At 33.9% G+C, this 23,702-nt stretch overlaps 3 protein-coding genes and 1 long non-coding RNA gene across 7 annotated transcripts in view; 2 read left to right on the top strand and 2 right to left on the bottom strand.

The window, feature by feature from the left end:
* Positions 1-1,014, bottom strand: part of LOC105344201 (adenylate cyclase type 10) — a 31,875-nt gene extending 30,861 nt beyond the window's left edge. Inside the window, exon 1 of the mRNA XM_011451882.4 lies at positions 899-1,014. Coding sequence (XP_011450184.3) covers positions 899-908 — 10 coding nt within the window. The 5' untranslated portion in view covers positions 909-1,014. The remainder of the gene's footprint in view (positions 1-898) is intronic.
* On the top strand, positions 977-9,243 carry LOC105344202 (ubiquitin thioesterase OTUB1). 2 transcript variants are annotated; one of them, XM_066086832.1, is made up of 9 exons: positions 977-1,059; positions 2,200-2,252; positions 2,637-2,735; positions 2,862-2,980; positions 3,437-3,521; positions 4,040-4,140; positions 7,726-7,816; positions 8,939-9,132; positions 9,184-9,243. In XM_066086832.1, the coding sequence occupies exons 1-9, from the start codon at positions 1,026-1,028 to the stop codon at positions 9,185-9,187; spliced, it is 780 nt and encodes a 259-aa protein (XP_065942904.1). In that variant the 5' UTR covers positions 977-1,025; the 3' UTR covers positions 9,188-9,243. The 2 variants fall into 2 exon arrangements, with proteins under 2 accessions (XP_065942904.1, XP_011450185.2); XM_011451883.4 differs by having other exon boundaries at positions 978-1,059; positions 8,939-9,184.
* Positions 8,979-9,525, bottom strand: LOC136276058 (uncharacterized). Its single transcript, XR_010714534.1, has 2 exons — positions 9,184-9,525; positions 8,979-9,132 (listed from the first exon to the last, which is right to left on the bottom strand). It is a non-coding gene; the product is annotated as an uncharacterized lncRNA (long non-coding RNA).
* A 643-nt stretch (positions 9,526-10,168) lies between these two features.
* On the top strand, positions 10,169-18,811 carry LOC105344204 (uncharacterized). 3 transcript variants are annotated; one of them, XM_011451884.4, is made up of 12 exons: positions 10,169-10,327; positions 13,819-14,079; positions 14,168-14,375; positions 14,743-14,861; positions 14,991-15,193; positions 15,577-15,745; positions 15,909-16,077; positions 16,240-16,337; positions 16,997-17,138; positions 17,230-17,315; positions 17,944-18,109; positions 18,378-18,811. In XM_011451884.4, exons 2-12 carry the CDS (start codon positions 13,819-13,821, stop codon positions 18,497-18,499), a joined length of 1,743 nt encoding a protein of 580 aa, XP_011450186.3. In that variant the 5' UTR covers positions 10,169-10,327; the 3' UTR covers positions 18,500-18,811. The 3 variants fall into 3 exon arrangements, with proteins under 3 accessions (XP_011450186.3, XP_034324740.2, XP_065942902.1); XM_034468849.2 differs by lacking the exon at positions 10,169-10,327 and adding an exon at positions 11,765-11,914; XM_066086830.1 differs by lacking the exon at positions 10,169-10,327 and adding an exon at positions 11,890-12,014.
* Positions 18,812-23,702: the final 4,891 nt, after the last annotated feature.

The raw sequence follows: 23,702 nt of genomic DNA, 5'->3' as shown, positions 1-23,702 counted from the left end.
TTGGTGGAACTTTACAGCGTCAATTTTATTTCTTAAGAATTTACGATTAAGAATTCGTAGAAAACAGTTTGATGTATGACACGGACATCTACTAGTATTCTTACTGGCTGTGAGCATATAGCTCCCAGTAGAACTTATTAGGTAATTAATAGATAAGATGCCATTAGATGTTTGATTGAATAGAGATGCTATCTACTTAGACAAATAAGTGGTGTAATAAAATTGAGGTTTAACTGTCAGCATGTAAGTGTCAAAAGCGTTGAATAAGATGTTTTCAAATTCTACACAATAGAAGTACTCTTTCTCCACAAATAAAACACACAGTAGCTACTTAAGAGTGAAATAATATCTCTAAAATTGCATTTATTCTGGTTCTCCGTAATTGTTGTTTGAGTTTTTATATGCATGGATGTAGGATCAAACAATGCACCTTCGTTTTTATTTTACCTTGGGATGCGAGTTTATTATGTAAAGATATCAACAGGGGTAGACACCTTGTGTAACCCGCAAATTTGTATAAGTGCATGTATATGACCACTTTTATTGCTATTTGAAGTATTATATTCGCATTGTCCTATAATGCACAACACACATATCAATTTACACTTAAAGTAAACATTTGATTTTGAACACGCAACAACATTAATGCATCTTTCGTTTTTCATAAGTATTAAATATATAAACATGGATCTAATGTTTTCATTTTCTGAAAACTAATCCATAAATAAGACTTAATTGTCATTACACATTCTTTACAAATGTAGTATGCAATGGGTACACACCTAAAGTTAAAATAACAAAAGCAGCGTCTAAATTACGAATAAACTTCTCTTCAGTAAAGTAATAATAATGAAAACGTGAAATCTAATTTAATAAAAACGGTATGAAAATCAAATACCTTTTGTCATGTCTTGAAACCAGCCGCTCTTTGTTACTGACGCATTGTGACGTCACAGACGAAAGCTATGTTTTTCGGAATCCCTCCAATTTTCTCTACTTTCACATTGACAACTTTCGGAACATTCATGATGGCGGAAAAAACGTTTCAATTTGATCCAGGTATTGTTTTTATCCATTATATTGTTTATTCCACAGAGAAATTAATGGCTGATAAGATAGTCAAAAGCATTGTGATTTAGAACGCATTTACTTGTGTACATAACAAGCCGAAAATTCTTTTCTGGAATCAATTAGCCATGTTAGATGTGACTGGAGCATGCTGCCTATCTCGACAAACTTCTGTCACTGTACACGGTACACAGTTAGAACAAATAAAAGCAGGGACGTTATTACGTCCCCGATAAAAGTGCGGAGAAAATAGGAATTTTTACTGACTTATTAAGAGTAATCATTTTATTTCATTATTCCCTCGCATTTATTTCTATGACTTAATTACTGTGTATGAGCTTGTATTTTCATTTTGTGCATTTCTGAACACTCTGTATCATGAAGCCTATGTAAATATCATTAAGATATTTTACGTTAGTATATCAGATATAACCGATTGAAGGGATGTAGATAAATTGTACCGATAATGTGATTTGAACCAGTGGGTCTTAGCTTTGAGCTTCCTTCAATTATATCTGGCATCAATGACTATACTCTGTCCCAAGTTTTTTGCTTCCACCACTTTTCACTTGATATTTCGATAATCATAAATACAGATGTACCTTCAAGCTTCAATATACAACCAAATATAGAAATTCTAAGGGGATTTTGCATTGCATCAGCCTTTATATAGCCTGGACAGTGGACAATAATGGTGAAAAATTGTATGAGGTATTCCAAGTGAGTTCGGAATGGTGAAAAAATGAAAACATTCCTTATTTTAAATCTCAATAAGAATTTTTTTTTTTTGTTCCTGTGAACTTTTATGAGTGAAAAATGATAATGTGTCGATGAATATATCTGTGATATTTTCCCTTTTATCGATTTGAACTGTATTTCTTTCACAGGTATGTGTATTTTTATTAAAAATCATTTAAAAGTGATGGAAGCAATAACTTGGGACAGACTTTATGTAACGAATGATTCTGATTGCCATTTCTAACCCCTATCTATGGTGTAGATCAGTCACATTAAAGGGAAAAAGGGAAAACTATCATTTTGATTCTAAAATACAAATGAAGTGTACAAGTATATATAATCAAATCATTCTTTATGTTTAATACGTGTACTTTATATTTACCAAATTACCAGAGAAGAATTATGATGAGCAAACTTTGGCACAACAGTCTGAGATAGAAAAAGAGGTTTGTACAAAGATGATAAAATATTGGGTTCCAACATTGCTACTGTACGATCAGATTTTTTTTTTTTTTGGAATTCATTGTCAATGAACGTTTTGTTTGGTTGGGTATTATTTTGATATTCAATCCTAGTTTCTATTTTAAATGACATCAGCTGACATATTTGCTGACAAATGAATGACTAATGTTTCCCTTATTCTATGTTACGCAATTCAATTTTTTTTTTTTATATTTTAAATATACATTAATAATTTATTGCTTGACTGAAATTGATGTTTAGACTTATTGCAGACAAAAAACAATTTAATGCTGAAATAAGGGTAACTATGGTTAAATAGTAACTGTGTTTACATCACTTGACTATATAAAGTGACATCACTGTTGTAGATTGCAAGCAGTCAAGCAATAATTGGCAGTAGGATTGGTTTTGATGAATTCAGTGCAGAGTATTCCGAGGAAGATCAAATCTACCTTCACAAATTACAGGTAATGAAAAGACCTCCACAGGACTAAGGCCTTATCATGTATCTACTGTTAAAGTACCATTAAAGCTTATCTTGCATGATATATTTTATCATCACTTTTACATTTGTGAATTATTACTTGTTGCAGGATTTAAAGAATCGGTTCTCGTGTGTTCGCAAAGTGCGAGGGGACGGCAACTGTTTCTATAGAGCTTTCGGTTTCCGATACTTTGAGACACTAGTAGAAGACAAAACAGATTTCAAAAGGCAAGATGCAGTGCAATGTGAGACTGACAAAATTTTGAAAATCTCTCCTTAATTGGAAAGATTGGCAAAAAAGATGGGTACAAAATCTCTCCTTATTTGGAAAGAAAGATGGATAAAAAAATCTCTCCTTATTTGGAAAGATGGGTAAAAAATCTCTCCTTATTTGGAAAGATGGTACTATCCTTATTTGGAAAGATAGGTAAAAAAATCTTTCCTTATTTGGAAGAATGTTTTTTTTTTCATTAGGGTGATTTTGTTCTTTCATTACTACATGTAAGAAGTAAAGTTGTCGAAATGTCTGGGGTCAAAGATCCATATGGCCATGAATTTAAGATAAATCATGAACCCTTATATACATGTAGTAGGGTTGTCACATAAAAAGAGACAAACTTATTGATGTGGGAAGGGATTATAGATTCTTATTGAATTGTCACTATAATGTCCATTATCTTACAGGTTTAAGGACATTGCACAAAAAACAAGAGATGACCTGGTCAAACTGGGATTTCCAGAGTTTACAATTGATGACTTCCATGAAAATGTAAGTAAGACTGTCACATTGACAAATAACTCAATTCGTATGGACAGAACTACTATCATGCTGAGTCAAGCCCCATGATCCAAATTAAAATAAACTATTTGTAGAATGAGACTAAACAAAAAATGTCCCAAGAATATTTGACAAAATAGCTGTTTACTTAGAGGCTGGGCATCAATTACTTTATCGTCTTTGAATGTTAATGTCATAGGTAAATTGAATGCCGTTATTTATAAATTATACATGCAGAAACTTCAGAACTGTTGCACAGTTATATAAATTGGAACAGCAGCTCATGTAACACCATATAGCATGCATGCAAATGGCTTGCAATTATATAGCACACAAAACACATTAGCTAGTTTTGGACAAAATTAAAGCTCGTTTCTAACCAGTCAAATGATAAATGCCCCCCAAATTTAGATACATTTTCTACTGATTTTATGCTTTTGCCATCAAGTATTTTGAATTATTGTCATTTTCATGGAGCATCACTTATTTGTTTTTTTTTTGTTTAATAGTTTATGGATGTAGTGAACAAATTAGAGAGCTGTACAGTTGACGACCTTCTACAAACCTTCAATGACCAGGGGTTATCTGACTACCTTGTAGTATTCCTTAGGTATATCAATATCTGGTGTAAATTCTATTGGTATATGAAGTGTGATGGGACTCTAAAGATAAAATTTGTCTGCACCTCTTGGTGTGTTAAATGACCAATGACATCCAAAAATAAGCATTCAGTGCTTATATTTATATTCATTATAATGTCTGTTTGTATAAAATATATGTGTATTGTCTCTGTAAAGGCATTTATTTATATGCTCTCAGTCAGGGATATGAAACATACATGGAACAGCCGTATTAACATGTTATTTAGTACACTTCTGTGGCTAAACATATAGTGCCAGAAACTTTGTAGAGAAAAATCTTTTTTTAATAAGGGGTAGATTATTTTTCAAAAGTACATATCAAATTGGTTATGTAAGATTGAAATATCATTTAATCTTACAAAAATATAAATACTTAAAACATGTGAGGATGTTTTTATTTGTGCTCATGGCGCATGGGTTAGCAACGTGTATTCATAGGAAATTGAATGTTGCATATTTCCAATGCAAACGTAAGGGGAAATATACACTGAATGTAAATATTTAAACAATAAAATGCTTTCTTTGGTGATTCATTCAGGATATGAGGGGATCGAGAACGCAAGTTATGTAAATTTTTCCTGCAATGATCGCTACCTTCATTACCCGCATGAATCATCAAAGAAAGCATTTTATTGTTTATATTAACATCTTTCTTTAACTAATTAATAAACTGATTATGAAAAGTTAGTAAAATTCACTAAATTACTGTTAATGTACAAAAGTACGTTAGCTAAAAGAAACAGCCAAATCGTCTCCTGTGAGACTTTGAGTCTGGCATCGTCATGATTATTTCGTGCAGTCCGGGATTTTACTAAGGTCGCTGTAGGTTCAGACCAATCAATAAACAGGGCGTGTCAATTTCAGTCCTGTCACTTTCAGCCGCTGTAGATTTCAACCAATCGATAAATAGGGCGTGTAGATTTCAGTCTGGCTGTTTCTATAGAGCTATGAATTAACTATAAGTTTCCGTAAGAAATAGAGGAAATTATGCTTGGTAGATGTAAATATAAATGCATGAACGTTTGACAATACAGGTATTCAAGATATGTACATTACCACCATAGTGACAGGTTTTCTTGCGAGGCAAGAAGTCATAAAAGTTTCAAGGGAAAGCTAAAAAAAATTTTTGAGAAGTGGCAAATGCATGATATGGTGGTACCAAGGGAAAAGAGTAAATTAATAAAGCGTTTTACCAGATTATATAATGTTTCATCCTTGATGGTATGGCTTTTGGGGTTTTCTTGAAATGAACATTCCAATATTTCAAATTCAAATTTAGTACTAAAGAAATGAGTTTTTGAATTTTGATAAACAAAAGACTTACATTAACAAAGGCTTTTTATATTCACTAAACAATATATCTGTGATTTTTTTAAGGGTGGAGGAATGTCAGAATTTTTATTGAAAGTAATCTTCAATTTGAAGCTTGTTTTCAAGTTATATCTTAACTTTAATTTTCAGTTTATTATGAGCTGCATCAAGTTATGCCTGAAAGTTAATTTCAATTCAATTTGATTTCTTTATTGCAAAAGACATACGTCTTATAGCACATATAATGGTGAACATTACAAAAATATAGGCAAAAATGGACTGTCAGTCCTTACAAATCTTGTCTCTTGCATACAAACTCATATGTTTATAGAATAATTTGTATTTGGAGAATGACATACAGGTTACTGAAAATTACACACAAAAATAACACATATATATTATATATATATTGATAGTAATAACAATTGAAATCAGCAAATGGCAGTGTACAATATAGTTCAAACCATTCTGAGTGTAAGGGCTTTGTAAATGAATTTTCCTAAATTACACAATTCTTTGATATTGTTAACACTTATTAACTGTATTAATTTGTACATGGATGGTTTACACCAGTAATACTTTTTTAAAAGCTTTGATCGTAATGCTAAATACATTGGACACACAAGTATAAAATGATATTCGTCTTCAATGTCTGTAATGCAAGTTTTACAAAATCTTTTGACTCTTGGTAATATTTTTATGTCGTCCTGTTTCAATAAGCAGATTATGTGAGGACAACCTCATTTTGGAAATACATTTTTTGTACAACTTTGGTATTGATTTTTCTAAATAATATTGTAAGCAAAAATTATCAACTAAGTGCTTGTAAATAAAACATTTTGTTTCTGTTTGCATCTTGCCATGCAACGTTTGAATAAAGCTGTCTTTAAGTCTTTTCTTAATAATTGGTAGACAAATACGACTGTTTAATTTTGTTTAAATAACTTTGACCATTCCACATGTATTATTATTTATTAAACAATAAAATAATTTCTTTAGTGATTCATGTAGGATATGAAGGTGGCGACATTGCAGAAAAAATACATAGCCCGCTAACTATGTTAGCAGAGATCACTACCTTTATAACCTTTGAAGAAGGGAGGGCATATTGCACTTTGCTGCTGTCTGTCGGTTGGTCGGCCGGTCCACCAACAGTTTCCATTCATTTTTTATGCAGAGGATGAACATATTGAAATGAACTTAGGTATACAGGTTTATCATGATAATATCTAGGTCAAGTTTGATATTGGGTACGATCGAGCAATTTCCGACAGAGTTATGGCTCTTGGATGTAGAAAAATTCCAGATATTGGCAGCTTCAGCTCATTTTCTTCAAAGAGGATGAACATATTGAAATGAAATTTGGTATACAGGTTTATCATGATATTATCTAGGTCAAGTTTGATATTGAGTACGATCGAGCAATTTTCTACAGTGTTATGGCTCTTGGAGGTAGAAAAATTACAGTAATTCGCAGTTTCCACTCATTTTCTTCCCAGAGGATGAACATATTGAAATGAAATTTAGTATACAGGTTTATCATGATAATATCTAGGTATGGTTCGATATTGGGTATGATAGAGCAATTTTCGACAGAGTTATGGCCCTTGGACTTAGAATAATTCCAAATATTTGCAGTTTACATTCATTTTCTTTGTGGATGTTTCCATGGGGAATAATACCATGGGAAGGAGGTGTATCTATAGGCTCCTTACCAGTATGACTTAGGTAGATGTTTGGATTGCTGGGATACCATAAACTTGTTCAAACTGGACCTTGTATCGAGACAGAGACCATGGCAGAGATGTTGACAAGTTGAAAAAGTGTTATATAGATTTTTTGAATAGCAATTTAAACTACTAATCCAACACAACTCTGTATTGGACCCTTTGTCAGGATTTAACTGAGTCTTTTAATCTTCATTTTTTTCTTTATGAAATTCAATTATTGACGATTATAACACCCATGTGCATTTTTGGGATGGTATAGATACATGTAGATGGAATCTGTATGTTTATATTTGCTGTTATAATTTATCCCTCTCCTCTTCAAAAGGGGTTGGGAGGGGGAGAAATCCAAAGTGTCCAATAAAAAAAATGGAGAGAGCTACATTAATTATTGCAGCTTTTTTATCATATACATATGTTTATTTTCAAATAAGAAATTATTGAATCTAATTTATCATATATATGTACACTATCAAGCAAGAGTGAAGATCCTTTTAATAAAGACTTGTGTTTCAGGTTGGTGGTTTCTGGACATTTACAAAAGGAAGCCGATTTCTTCAGTAATTTCATTGAAGGAGAAAGAGGAATCAAAGAATTCTGCAATCAGGTAACGAATACCACAAGTTTCAGGTTAAACGTGTACTGCCTCTCTTATCCACTCAAACTTGATCGAGTGTACACCTTGGACTGTTTGGATATGAAAGTCCATACACTTGTGATCGATGAAATAAGGTGATGAAAGATAAACACACGTGCATTCCACAAAAATGTCTGACCTTTAATGTGAGGCCGTCTGACTGACACAGATTTTAAAGGTCATTTACCTTATCAGTGGATCCTCTTATTTAGTGCACTTGTGTAGGACTAAAGTACTTTATCAGAAATGCACTATTCCTAAAATAACCTCATGTTTATGAATTAGGCTATGTATATTTTTTATTATTGAGATGGGGTGGGGGGTGAAAATCCTCTAGAATAAAGGATGGTTAAAGGTACGAGTCTGGATTTTCTCAAATTCTCGACAATTGTCTTCCTCGTCGATCTTTTTAAAAAGTCATCTGTGAATTAGATGCTATATAAGTATCTCTTCCTCTGAGTGAAAATGAACATTCAAGTGGTGTCAATGGAATGGGGTTCCTTTATATGAAGGGGAAAATTTGGTAAATGGCTTATTAAAAGCAGTAATAAAGTTCTTTTTGGTCCTTGTATTTTTATAGAACAAATTTTTGGTCTTAACTGATCTGTCTTACATTTAAGTTTTGGAGATTATAGAATTGATATACAAGACTCTTTGCTAATAGAAATACGAGATGAATGCCTTCCATTATTTAGCAGAGGTAGATGTTTTAACCCTATTTAGATAAATACAAAACCGCTCTTTCACACAACATATTGTATTATATAAGGTGGTAAGGTTTAAGCTGGTAGATTATTAAATGAAGTTGTTGAAAATATTACCATTATTTCATTACGTCTTATTTCAATAAACTATGCCAATTTGTCCTGCAAAAGAGCAGTACCACATTGAAAGAATTTATTCAACCAAGGTGAAAGACTTATATACCGGAATTTCTTAGTCTTAGATAAACAATTATTGCTGGAAGAATTCTTAGTTATACAATTACTGCTGTATGAATTCTTAGTTATACAATTACTGCTGAAAAAATTCTTAGTTATACAATTACTGCTGGAAGAATTCTTAGTTATACAGTTACTGCTGTATTTCCAGGAAGTGGAGCCAATGGGGAAGGAAAGTGACCACATCCAGATAATCGCCCTGACAGCAGCCCTGGGGGTGCCGGTGAGGGTAGAGTACATGGATCGTGGGGAGGGGGACCAGTGTAACCACCATCACTTCCCAGAGGATTCCAACCCAGTCGTCACCCTGCTATACCGACCCGGACACTATGACATCTTGTACACCTGACACACTCAGCATCTAGTACACCTGACACACTATGACATCTTGTACACCTGACACACTATGACATCTTGTACACCTTACACAACATGACATATTGTACACCTGACACAACATGACATCTTGTACACCTGACATAACATGACATCTTATACACTCGACACTGGTCTGTACTTGATAAAACACTGAGGCCATTGCTGCCAGTGAAAAATATTTTTTTTTAACAATTTTGTCATTGAATCTGTAATGTGATATGGTAGTTATTTTACAATTACATAACAATTACATAAGATTTTTGTAAAGGCCATGTGAATATGTGTTTACATCTGTGTAAGACGTACGTGTTTATGTTTGTTTAAATTTCACTTCTGCATGTATCTGTGAATGAATAAATATCAGTACACAAATAATAAAATGTGAGTCATTATTGAAGCATGTTACCAAGCATAATCATTTCAAGATTCAGTCATAATGAAATGTGATAATGTACGTGATATTCTAACATTAATTCTGTGTACAATTTCCCAATGTATGGGGTGTACTTTTGTAGTGTAAAATATTTTTTTTAACCAGTACGATCACAAACCATAGAATAGAAAAATTAGATACCTTATTATGTTACAAAACCTGTTGATTGGTTAGTATTAAAAATCAAAGTATAGGTACAGTTTTACGAACTATCTATTTAGATATTCAATTTATAATTGTGGAATTAATACAATATCCCGTTATGGAGACATCGATCCCAGGGCTTATATAACGTAAGAAAAATTGACCAGTAGATTCAAAGTATAAATACTGATAATTAGAAAGCAATGCATATGTCATTTTTGGCACTTATGATAGCTATGTCGAATGGAAATTTTAAACGACTAATTTAAAGATTGTTTCTAGGTAATCAATTCAATTGAGAAAGAAACAAAAGGAGAGGAAAAAAACTTTGAGTAGTAGTTTTTGTTATTGCTTATCGTTGTGTTTCAAATAAAGGCTAAAGTCCACTGATGTAACCTAGGGGCACGTCGACACGCTTATATAGGTGTAGACGCTACCTTTAATCTTCTGAGGAACTTGCCGACAAAACAAACCCCGTGAGAGGGCCCCACCGATGTAAACAAAAAACCGATGTATACAGTACAGCATTCGAAGAATTGAAAGTGCATATTAACTAAGTTTACCTAAAGATTTAAACAGTTTAAGGTAAGATGAAATATTTCCATTACATTTTATTGTGTTTGCTAAGATTTGTCATTCTGTGAACCCTTCAAAAAAGTGGGTCTCGAGACTGACACAATGTATAATTTATAGATTTATATAGACATTGTTCTTGCTTGTAATGGTACCATAGGATAGAAATTTACATGTATGTGCTGTTTATCAATATGCACTGCAAACTAAATGTCTTTTGTTTAACACTTACAGTATGATCATAAGGTTGCAAACACCGCAATGGTTTACATTCCATATGTGTACTGTAGCGTTTGTAACACGATGTCACACTTGTACTGTTGTACAGCTTACACGTATACGTACTCGTAAGTGTACATCGTCCAATCGTGGCAGACTAGTCATACACGTTATAAATTCATCTGAGGCCCTGGACTGCTCTGTTATTGATTCATTGTGAGATAAATCATTTCATTTAATATAATGGTAAATAACAGAAGTCAAAGGCCCATGGGCCACATAGCTCATTAGAGTATGAGTTCATATTAACGGAAAGATTTTTTACCGGTATTCAGTAGAAATTCGAATGATCTATTATCAATATTGATTGTGAACCAAATTCGATCACTGTTTTTAGACTCGGTCAAGATCAATCAGTTTCAATAGATCATGTTTGAAGTCACTGCATGCGTGGTTTGGCCTGGTTTACGAATTCGTTAAAGAGATCGGGACCAAAAAAAATATTTGAAAACGTTGGCAACAATTCTGTTGAAGAAAAGGGTTTCAATGACGAATGATCTGCTTATACTTTGTCCAAAGATATCCTCGATTCACATATTGTTTAATTACTCAATATTTGTAAATACCTTAGGGTTCAAACGATGTCCATTCAAAATTAATCGTCAAAACAATTTCCAAGAGTTCTTCTTTGAAACGCCCCTCTAGCTTATCAGGTTTCAATACACGACTGAAAAATGTTATGTCTACGGGGATTTTGTATTGCAACTGACCCTGATAATAACGTTGAAATATTTTGCGAGGCATTCCGAGTCGCTTCCGAATGGAGAAAAGATTTCAACATTATAAATCTTTGTATGAAATCAGTTATCGTTCCTGTGACTTTTTCCGAATGAAAAACTATAATGTGTGAATGAAATTATTTTGGATATTTTCCCTTTCACCAATTTCAATTGCATTTCTTTCACATGTATGTGTATGTTATTAAAAATCTTCCAAATGTGCTGCATAAATACCTTGGGGCATACAAGACAGGCGGACAGCTTAAAAAGTATAACAATCGAAACTATTAAGTGTCTCTAGGTACCACGTACACTGCTTGTTAAATGCGCTACATGTAGACTTCTATTGAGTTCACATTGCTTCACGTATTGGGCATTACTCGAACAACTCTATGTCACCACTATAATCAAAGACAAATGCATGCAAAAGCCATGATTCTTGTGCCATAATTGTGACGTCACGAACACGAGATTTGTATTCTTTCGACGTTTTATTTGAAAACAAACAATTGGTTCTAACTTTCATTTTAAAAACACATATGATTTTATCATGAATATGTACGGCTAGTAACCCTGGGCCAGTGAGCTTCCTTTTTCCAAGGTATGACCAATTCCTCTGTTTTATAAAGGATATGTAAAGAGCAACTGTTACACATCCTTGTGCAATGAATGACGTATATTCTTCGCTGTCTTCAAGTAAGGTACTTTACCAAACATTTTTGTCTATTTTCGTACCTTGTGGTGCAAAGACGTCTTTGATGATTTTCATAGGAAGAAAGTTAAGAGAACTTAATCGTGGCCATTTTTACACTTCATTGATCATCTTTGGATGAAAAGCTTTATATAAATTAGAGGAAAGCATTTGAAATATCAAAGCTAAAATGTTAAGAAGCAGAATTGGGTGGAAACAAGTTCCATATCATGATCCGATCTGGAAAGAGTAGTTTTCAATATAATGTGATATTGTGTTTAAGAATGGTGATGTTTTTTTTCTCGGAGAGATAGTTGCTATTACGAGATTTTATGTCAGTCAACTGATACACAATCTTCTCATCACATGTTGAAGACATGTGCTTTGTGCTCACACAGTGCGGACAAAATCAGTGGTTTCCGTTCAAAGACACAGTTGGTTCATTATATTCAATACGAACAGCTTTCCCATATTCCGGGATACCATATCCAGCTTGTTATCACAATTCCTTTTTATTTTATGTGGGTTCCAAATTACACTTTGATATGATCAAAGTCTTGTAGAGATGGAGAGGGCTTTGGTCTCCCGCAAGCATTGGTAAATATTATACATATATTACATGGTTCGAGGGCAACATTATACAGTTGTTGACTGGGGTCGAGGGCAACAGTTGATCTGTCGGACCGGCTCATAAACTGTTGCCCAAGGCCGAAGGCCGCGGGCAACAGTTTGCAAGTCGGTCCGACAGATCAACTGTTGCCCGAGACACAGTCAACAACTGTTTTGTTATACCCCTTCTAATCAATAACACGTTTTCGCGGAATGTGACGTCACCGGTCAACAGTCTTTTTTAACAGTCGATTTTAACAGTTCCAATCCAACAGTTCCAGTCCAACAGTCAATATGCTGGACTTTTTTTCGTATAGAGTTATATAGTAACTGTTTTACGGGGTATAACAATATCAGTTTGTACGTGTCGTTGCTTCGATACGAATTAAATTTTATTTTTAAAGAAGATGGGTGAATAAGGCGTGTGAAATGCCCATACACGGTCGGACAAGCTACTGAAAAATTAAAATATCAATAAATCTGATTTATTTTTAAAAAATCGTTTAAATTTTTAACTTATAAACATGTTCAATACTTGGAATATGTGGACTCAAACAGGCGTATACGTATCAAAACCTGCAAATACTGTCAGTTTTTAGAACTTGAAGGCATTTTCTTTTATAGAGTGGGACTGTGCTGCATATTTTTCTCATAGTCTAAATAAGGTCTATTGGAAAACAAACCGATTTCAATCAACAAAAACGTGGAGAGATGACCCACTATACATTAAAAATATCATTTTGTATCCCAACAATTGAACGTTTTGAAAAAATAATACAAGTCTGTAAACTCGTGGTCAAAGTCACACATAATATTTAAACAGCCTACTTTGTTATGTCTGAAATGGCTCAGTGGTTAGAGTACCCAACATAAGCTAACATTAAATATCTAGGGTTTATATGTTATGGGTTCGATATCGCAATAATTTCTGGGAATATTTTTTTTCTTATCTTTTGTTAAATATATTAAAAAATGAATATAGTTAGAAATTGTGCTTTTGCAAATTTGTATTATTATATATTTGAATAGATTTAATCGGGAAAAAATAAATTCAAAATTGTATTTCACCACTAAACCGAATGGGCATTTGCGCCATCTTATTCCCCCATCTTCTTTACGTTTTTTATTCAATTTAATCCTATCAACGCCCTTTCCAAAACGGTAAACGTGTCTTCCAAGTTTAATACTCATATTCTATTTTTCAGATGTCGTCTGTTAAAACGATGAAGCATTTGGAAAGAGGGACACAATTTCTCCTAAAGTCAATCAAACCCAGCGGTACACTGAGGAATAGGACACCGGGAAGACTTCGTCCATTGGCGCCGTGCAGTTCAAGACAATTCAGTTCCTCGACTGCACTGCACAAAATTTACAAGTCTCGCTTCGAAGACATACAGCTTGAACAGAAACCTCTAGGACAATTTATGTTGGAAAAATTCGAAAAATTTGGCGACCGTGTAGCTTTGGTAATTATCTTTTCACAAACAAATGTTCTGCAAATAGTTGATATTCATTAACAGATATCTCGATAGCTTTAGAATTTGCTTGCTTTAGGTCGATTTTCTCACGGACAGAAAGTACACATATGCACAGTTGCGGAGTTCAGTTGTCAAAGTAGCCAGCGCACTAACAAGATTAGGATATAAGAAGGGTGACGTCATCTCTATACATAGTGTCAATATCCCAGAATTTTCTATCCTCCTTCTGGCGGCTGCATCTGCAGGGATAATCGTTACAACGTCAAATCCGGCGTACACAGCAGGTATAGTTTGCATCTTATAAAAAATGTCCTACTTATATATCTTCATGCATTTACAAAATATGTTCAGGATGATAAAAACATGCGAATCCATGTATCCCTCCGACATTTTAGTACTCTTACGATTGGAACAGCTCTATTGCTCTTATAATACCTAAACAAATTTCAAGTGGCGAATCTGTTAATGTGAAGACCAATCACCAAATTAAATATACTGACAGGTGTAGAAATGAATTTCCATTTTATTTTAAAAATCTCGTCCCAAGGACACGTAACCTATTAGATATGCTTTGAATTACACGTGAACATGTTTCTCAACCGTGCCCGTGTTGTCTTATTTACTTGCAAGTAAAGTAATGAACATTTTCAGGCGAGCTCTCCAGGCAACTGGAACATTCTAATGCCAAGGCAGTGTTTACAATACCCCAGCTTGTTCCTGTCATTAGAGACGCCATAGACAGCTCGGATTCTTTAAAGGAGCTTGCAAATGTATGTCTATAACACTAGTAGTACACGTTTGAATTTTATCTACAAAGATGGCTTTTATTTCATATTGTACTTAAGTCTCAAAAAGATTTTTTTAAAAAGGGAAAATAATCAGTCTGTTTATATCAACAGAAAATCACCGTTTTCGGCGAGAGTGAGGGATGTCGACCATTTTCCACTCTGATGCAGGATGATGGCAAAGCTTTCCCGGAAAATACCACCATCAACCCCTTGGACGATGTTTTTGTACTTCCATACTCCAGCGGAACAACCGGGCTCCCAAAGGGTGTCATGTTAACACACGACAATATAGTCGCCAACGTACAGCAATTCAGGTTCGTGTTCATGACTTCATCTGTTGTATGGTGCACAGGGGTCAAGCCTGTTTTAACATTAATTTCAATGCAACCAATATTAATTTTATAAATTATATATCTATAAATTTATTTATGGTTACATTGAAATTAATGTTAAAACGGGCTTTGCCCCTGTGGTATGGTGTATGGTTAAATCATCGCGGTGAAATGGCGTTGGATGACAAAAGTTGGGCTTCTGGTCATAATTTATCTCGCTTAGGAAGGCTGCATGTATATCCACATCTGTAATTACTCTAGATTATTACTGCTTACTTAAGAAAATCGACATTATCTTTATAAACAGTCGCATATCATCTTTCTGATTGGCTATGATGGATCTTTACTTTTTTTTTTTTTTGCAGGAAACTTCTCAAGGTAACAGAGGATGATACATCTCTGGGAATTCTCCCGTTCTTCCACATCTATGGAATGTGTCCGGTGATGATGGGCGTTTTAGTTGATGGCGGGAAATTGGTGACCCTGCCAAAGTTTGACCCGGAAATGTTTCTAAAGGCGTTAGACTCACATAAGGTAGCAATTAGTTTTATAAAAAAGACATTTTTTATAATATAAGCTGTATCAAACTTACTTCGACGCGATGTGTACCGTAATTAGAAACATATATTATGATAGTTATATGTCGAGTAATTTTATCAAGAAATTAGGTCATGCTACTCAAATTTCAATATTGTAGGTCACACAACTGCATATTGTTCCTCCAATTGTTCTCTTCCTCGGGAAACACCCAATGGTGTCTAATTTTGACTTGAGCAACCTGAACACGATAACTTCCGGCGCAGCTCCTCTGGGTGAAGGTCTCACTCACGAGGTCATGACCAGACTGAAGGCTGTCATTAGACAAGGTATGCAATAAAGACCGTGGTATATACCTTTGTTAAGAAAGGTATTCAATATAAACACCGTTTATTACCTTTTGCTATGTCAGTAAAGGTACTCTGATAAACCTTTCCACGAGTTTTATCTGGATCTCTGAAGCGTTTTACTTCTGTCTATTTTCTGTACAGGATATGGACTGACGGAGACTAGCCCTGTCACTCATCTCGACGTCATCCCTCCAAACCCAGGGAGTATAGGCTGTGTCATTCCCAACACACTGTGCAGAGTAAGCGTTAACATGTCTTATCCTTGGTTTTAATGGAAGTATAACATAATTATTCTAAAACCCTTAAATATTATGTCATCTGACATTATGTAGGGGTTAATATGGGATCTAGTACTAAAAGGCCCTCTCACAATTGGCGCACGAACAGAAGCGACGAAATATTCGTGCGACCGAAACATTTACATTTGGGTTGTAAACTGTTGCCGAAAAAATCGCATATGAAAAAGTATTCGTACGAAATTCGCACGATCTAAAGCGACCGTTGTGCTATGCAAACGCATTAAATCTTGCGAAATATCTTTCGTCTATATGCGACTTTTTTACAATGAAAGTGAGTGTTGTATGATGATGCAATTGATCGTTCGAGTGATCAGGTGATCGGACGATTGAACCTGTGCCAATGCGATTGGGTGAATGCCCACTATTCTAAGAAGACTTGTTGCAAGCACTAAGCGCATGCAATGGATGCATGACATCATGCAACGTATGCGAGAGCTCGTGCGAAGCGAATACATTTCGATCGCAAAGGGTTGTAAACAGCTCGTGCGCCAATTGTAAAAGGGCTTAAAGTATAAAAATTATCTTTTTGTATCCTTCTTTATTTATTAGGTTTGATTGATGGGTCACTGAACCATACTTATAAAAGTACTCTGTTGCAGGTTGTCAACGCTGAGACGGATGAAGATGTAGCCGAAGGTGAGGTGGGAGAAATTTGTGTCAAAGGACCCCAGGTGATGAAGGGGTACCTCAACAACCAGAAGGCTACTGACGAAATGATCAAGAATGGCTGGCTCCATACAGGTTCATATTTCGTTCATTTTACTTTTTAAATTTTGGGTTTGTCATAATCTATAATGCAGGAAATGTAAGCAAATTCCTATTTAAACTTCAGGTGATATCGGTCACTATGATAAAGAAAGAGACGTATTTGTGATTACTGATCGACTCAAGGAGCTCATCAAATACAAGGGAAATCAGGTCAGAAACGATAAATTCTTCGAAGTGTTTCAATATGCTTACCTCTTGAAACGTACATCAATGGTTGGTTAAAGGGACTTGGACACAATTTGAGATCAAAAATTTTATTTTTATTTTTTATGTATAAAATGGTTTATTGGTGCATTTTAAATGATTGATCAAAATATTAAATGTTAAAGTCAAGTTTCAAGCGAAATACAGAGGTAAGAATTGATTGTTATGTAAACAAAGTTCGAGTCTTATGGTTGTAATGTAATGTAGAGAATTACCATTTCTTAGACAAAATAACATGTAAAACAATTTAAACTAATTTAATATCTTCTTTTAAATACTATTATCAACAAAAGAAAGTTTCATTTGATTGAAATGAACACCAGTACAACGAATATGTAAAAAAAAATTACAATATTCGAGCTTTGTTTACAAAACAAAGAATTATAAATTCTGATTCTTGCTTATAACTTGATATTTGAGTTTCAAATTGTCATAGCATTATAAACTTCTATATTTATCTGTATAAACTTTGAAAATGGAAAAATAAAATTTGAAAATTTTAAGTCAAATCGTGTCCAAGTCCCTTTAAGATGAAAACATTTACAGATATGAACCATTTTTGATTTGTTAACAGGTAGCACCGGCAGAACTAGAGGACCTTTTGTTACAACATCCGGCTGTTCAAGATGTCGCTGTGATCGGACTTCCGGATGAAGATGGCGGCGAAGTCCCTTTGGCTTATATTGTGAAGAAACCAAACCAAGAAGTATCAGCTCACGATATTATGTCTTTTGTTGAAGGTTTGTGTTAGTATAAATTGAAACATACCAAACAGTTAAATACTGGATCCCCGCTCAGTAGGCATATTCGAGAAAAGACGAGGTGATCTGACTTTTGAACAGGTTTCTTTTGGTGCAGATATAATCCAAAAACCCTGTCATTTTGACTTAAAAAGAATTCCTTACCAATTGTGCAAAATTACAAAATACAAGTATCTGTTGACACAGCTTATATATTGAAGTGTAAAAATATCATTTTAAATTGGTGAACGACAACTTGACATTGTAGGTAACGTGGCGCACTACAAGCGGCTGAGGGGAGGTGTGGAGTTCATTGACCAGATTCCAAAGTCCCCCAGCGGCAAAATCCTCAGGAGGATTCTTAGAGAATCCCTACCCAAACCAGTGTAACGGGAGAGAACCTAAACAATCGCACGGACCATTGCATTTCTTGACTGACCCATTGCAATCAATACTTATATGTAGACTTTTTATTTTTCATTTTACAAATTTTATGGAAGATTTTTACTCAATGCAATGCATTTTAATTAAACAAACTAATTTAAGTGATTTTATAGGTGTGCCATTTATTAATCTTACAATTTTAATCCTCCAATTCCATGCACATATATTTTACATATACATTGTATTTACACAGAGTGCAAAAACAACCCAGTTGTATTTTTTTTATTGACCATGATAATAAAGAATTTAAGCATTGTATGTATAAGACTTAATGTTTTTTTTAATGCTGCTTTCGGATACTTTACCATGAATGATGAAACATGTGATTCAACCTTTAATTCTGTATAGTCTATTATTCCTACCTGTCATTTCAATCTAAAGAACTCATTGACAAGGTCGACGAAGTCATGTAAAGTTTTCATATAAATAATTAACATCATAAAGCAAGGTCGACAAAATGCCTGTCTCCAACAAACACAAATCTAAATTCAACAGTGTCCGATATTGAATGAAGGATGTTATATGATAGTGTCATTTTGTAAATTTTGAATTTACTGGGTGGGTGTAAAAAACAAAATTTACAACATGACAATAGCCTTATTCGACAACATGTACACATATTTATTAAGGTCTTCCGTTTCCAACGGAAGACCTTATAGTGATTGTAATGTTTCTTTTTATTATTAAGGTCTTCCGTTTCCAACGGAAGACCTTATAGTGATTGTAATGTTTCTTATTATTATTTTTTTTTTTCCTTTTTTTGTCCACAAGATTTCTTAGAGATGGCTGGATAGATTTTCTTGAAATTTTCAGGACTGATAGAAAATGATAATATCTCTAGGCGTTTTTTTCATTTTTTCAAAATTCACTTCCTGTCGTCCGTTTCCTGTCCCGCGGAAAAAAGCTATGGACAATGAGATCTCAGAAACGATAAGGACTTGAACATCCAAACTTTGAGGGATGATAGACCTATAGTTGTAGATGTGTTTAAACTATTTTGTTTTGTTCGTCGTAACTTCCGGTCGTCACCGGAAGCACTTAAAAAATAACTACTTTTTCGCATAAAATTCCTTTTCCATAAAATAAATATATAAGTTTAAAAATATGCATAGATTATCTATCCGATGTTAACTCAACAAAAAAATTCTACTTCCGGTGAGATATCTCAAATATCTCAGGTAGCTTTTTTGAAACACATTTTGTACAAACGAGATCTCAGAAACTATAAGTGATCAAACCACAAAACTTTCATAGATGATAGACATTTGATTGAAGATGTGTTTAACCGGTTTCGTTTTGTCTTCCGTCACTTCCGGTCCACACAGGAAGAGTTCAAACAAATTGAACTGTTTATCAGTTTAACTTTTTACCATTGATATTTGTAGTGTGCTGGATGAAAAATGAAGTACAAAGGGCAAGTATACAAGAAATATTGAATACAATTTAGATTGAGCACTTCCGTTTGTCCGTTTCCTGTCCCGCGTTGAAAAAGCTTGTATCAACGAGATCTCAGAAACGGTAAAGACTTGAACATCCAAACTTTGAGGGATGATAAACATATAGCTGTAGATGTGTTCACAGTATTTTGTTTTGTTCGTCGTAATTTCCGGTCGTTACCGGAAGCACTTAAAAAATAACTACTTTTTCGCATAAAATTCCTTTTCCATAAAATAAATATATAAGTTTAAATCTATGCATAGGTTATCTATGCGATGTTAACTCAGCAAAAAAATTCTACTCTCGGTGAGATATCTTAAATATCTCAGGTAGCTTTTTTGAAACACATTTTGTACAAACGAGATCTCAGAAACTATAAGTGATCAAAGCACAAAACTTTCATGGATGATAGACATTTGATTGAAGATGTGTTTAACCGGTTTCGTTTTGTCTTCCGTCACTTCCGGTCCACACAGGAAGAGTGCAAACAAATAAAGCTTTTTATCAGTTTAACTGTTTTCCTTTGATATTTGTAGTGTAATCGATGAAAAATTAAGTAGAAAGGGCAAGTACAAAAAAAATATCAATTACAATTTCATTGAGCACTTCCGTTTGTCCGTTTCCTGTCCCGAGACAAAAAAACTTGATTCCTGGAGATCTCAAAAACAGTAACGACTTGAACGATCAAACTTTGTGGGATGATAGACCTATGTACATGTATGTACATGTGTATACACTATTTTGTTTTGTTCGGCGTAACTTCCGGTCGTCACCGGAAGCACTTCAAAAATTTGTTTTATTCATTTTACATAAAATGAAAATATCAGTATACAATCTTACATATGTCATCTATATAATGTTAAATTGGCAAATAAATTTTACTTCCGGTGAGATATCTCAAATATCTCTATGTAGCTTTCCCTTTTACAAATTTGATGTCCGCGAGATTTTCGTCATTGTAAGTGATTGAGACACGAATCTTTCATGATTGATAGAATTTTGATTGGGGATGTGTTTAACGGGTTTAATTTTGTCAACTGTCACTTCCGGTTATTACCGGAAGGGTTCAAACAAATCCTGTTTTTAACAAGTTTAACTGACTTTCTTGGAATTTCATCTAGCCTGATAAACAGTAATGTACATTAAGCAAATGTACGAGAAATACCAGCTTTTGTTTTTATTAATCACTTTCGTTCGTCCATTTCGGTCCCGAGACAAAAAATATTGTTCCAAAGAGATCTTAGATTTGGCAGAGACGTGAACAACCAAACTTTGAGGAAAGATTGACATATGATTCTTCAAATGGTTAACATTTTTGTTTAGTTCGGCGTTACTTCCGGTCGTCACAGAAAGTACTTAAAAAACTGATTTCTTTTTCATTCTCGTTGTTTTACATGTAAGTAACGTCTGGATATATCATTCACAATAATTATCATATCCACTTTTTTTCTATGTGAGAGAAGCAATGTCTTACAGTTAAATTGATAAATGTATATCAAAACGGAAGACCTTTTTGTTGCTTTTGCAACAAGAGTCTAGTTATTATTCTTATTTTTTTCCCCGATTTTCTCAGAGATGACTGGATATATTTCCTTGAAATTTTCATGAATAGTAGGAAATGTTAAACACTAGGGACGTTTTTTTCATTTTTTCAAAAATCATTTCCGGTCGTCCGTTTCCTGTCCCACAACAAAAAAGCTTGTCACCTCAAGATCTCAAAAAATGGTAAAAACTTGAACAACGAAACTTTGTACGATAATAGACCTGTGTATGTAGATGTGTTTAAACTATTTTGTTTTGTTCGTCGTTTCTTCCGGTCGTCACCGGAAGCACTTCAAAAATAGTCATTTCACGTAATAAATTTATTTTCCACAAATTAAATATATAAGTATAAATCTACACATACGTTAACTATGCAATTTTAAATCAACAAAAAAATTCTACTTCCGGTGAGATATCTCAATTATCTCAGGTTGCTGGTTTAAAACACATTTTGTACCCGCGAGATCTCAGAAACTATAAGTGATCAAGGCCCGAAACTTTCATGGATGATAGACATTTGATTGAAGATGTGTTTAACCGGTTTCATTTTGTCTTCCGTCACTTCCGGTCCACACAGGAAGAGTTCAAACAAATCGAGCTGTTTATCAGTTAAACTTTTTGTCTTTGATATCTGTAGTGTGCTCGATGAACAATGATATGCAAAGGGCAAGTATACAAAAAATAACTAATAAAATTTACATTAAGCACTTCCGTTCGTCCGTTTCCTGTCCCGAAACAAAAAACCTTGATTCCTAGAGATCTCAAAAACGGTGACAACTTGAACAATAAACTTTTGTGGGGTGATAGACGTATGTATGTACATGTGTTTACAATATTCTGTTTTGTTCGGCGTAACTTCCGGTCGTCACCGGAAGCTCTTCAAAAATAATTTTTACGCATTAAATTCTTTTGCCATAGAATAGATATATAAGTATAAATCTATACATAGGTTATCAATGCAATGTTATATCAACAAAAAAATTCTACTTCCGGTGAGATATCTCAATCATCTCAGGTAACCTTTTTAAAACACATTCTGTACCCGCGAGATCTCAGAAACTATAAGTGATCAAATCGCGAAACTTTCATGGATGAAAGACATTTGATTGAAGATGTGTTTAACCGGTTTTATTTTGTCTTCCGTCGCTTTCAGTCCACACTGGAAGAGTTCAAACAAATCGAGCTGTTTATTAGTTTAACTGTTTACCTTTGACATTTTTTTGTTAGATAATTGGAAAATAATGTACAAAAGACAAGTATACAAGAAATATTTCATACAATTTAAATTGAGCACTTCCGCATGTCCGTTTCCTGTCCCGAGACAAAAAAACTTATTTCGACGAGATCTCAAAAACGGTGACGACTTGAACAACTAATCTTTGTGGGATGATAGACCTATATAAGAACATGTGTTAACACTATTTTGTTTTGTTCGGCGTAACTTCCGGTCGTCACCGGAAGCACTTTAATTTTTTTTCTTCATATTTTATTCATTTTACACAAAATGAAAATATCAGTATACAATCTTACATATGTCATCTATATAATGTTAAATTAGCAAATAACTTTTACTTCCGGTGAGATATCTCAAAAATCTCTATTTAGCTTTCTTTTTTACAAATTTGATATCCGCGAGATTTTTGTCATTGTGAGTGATTGAGACACGAATCTTTCATGATTGATAGAAATTTGATTGGGGATGTGTTTAACGGGTTTAATTTTGTGAACTGTCACTTCTGGTTCTTACCGGAAGGGTTCAGACAAATCATGTTTTTAACAAGTTTAACTGACTTTCGTGGGTGTTTCATCTAGCCTGATAAACAGTGATATACGTTAAGCAAATGTACGAGAAAAGCCATCTTTTGTTTTCATTAATCACTTCCGTTCGTCCGTTTCCGGTCCCGAGACAAAAAATATTGTTTGAAAGAGATCAGAGATGTTAACAACTAAACTTTGAGGAAAGATTGACTTATGATTGTACAAATGGTTAAAATTTTTGTTCAGTTCGGCGTTACTTCCGGTCATCACAGAAATTACTTCAAAAATTGATTTCTTTTTCATTCCCGTTGTTTTTATTAGAAGTAACGTCTGGATATATCATTCACAATAATTATCATATCCACTTTTTTTTCTATGTGAGAGAAGCAATGTCTTACAGTTGAATTGATAC

The sequence above is a fragment of the Magallana gigas genome, chromosome 6 (assembly GCF_963853765.1).
Source record: "Magallana gigas chromosome 6, xbMagGiga1.1, whole genome shotgun sequence".
NCBI lineage: Eukaryota > Metazoa > Mollusca > Bivalvia > Ostreida > Ostreidae > Magallana > Magallana gigas.
This window is presented reverse-complemented; position numbering and strand designations above follow the sequence as displayed.

Bases quoted from the DNA above. Each gene is read 5' to 3' on its own strand.
- LOC105344204 (XM_066086830.1), top strand. From the start codon at position 11,979: ATGAATGACGTATATTCTTCGCTGTCTTCAAGTAAG. The intron at 12,015-13,818 runs GTACTTTACCAA...TCTATTTTTCAG, and splicing joins CTTCGCTGTCTTCAAGTAAG to ATGTCGTCTGTTAAAACGAT. The intron at 16,078-16,239 runs GTATGCAATAAA...TTTTCTGTACAG, and splicing joins GAAGGCTGTCATTAGACAAG to GATATGGACTGACGGAGACT.
- LOC105344202 (XM_066086832.1), top strand. From the start codon at position 1,026: ATGATGGCGGAAAAAACGTTTCAATTTGATCCAG. The intron at 2,253-2,636 runs GTTTGTACAAAG...TCACTGTTGTAG, and splicing joins AGTCTGAGATAGAAAAAGAG to ATTGCAAGCAGTCAAGCAAT. The intron at 3,522-4,039 runs GTAAGTAAGACT...TTTGTTTAATAG, and splicing joins TTGATGACTTCCATGAAAAT to TTTATGGATGTAGTGAACAA.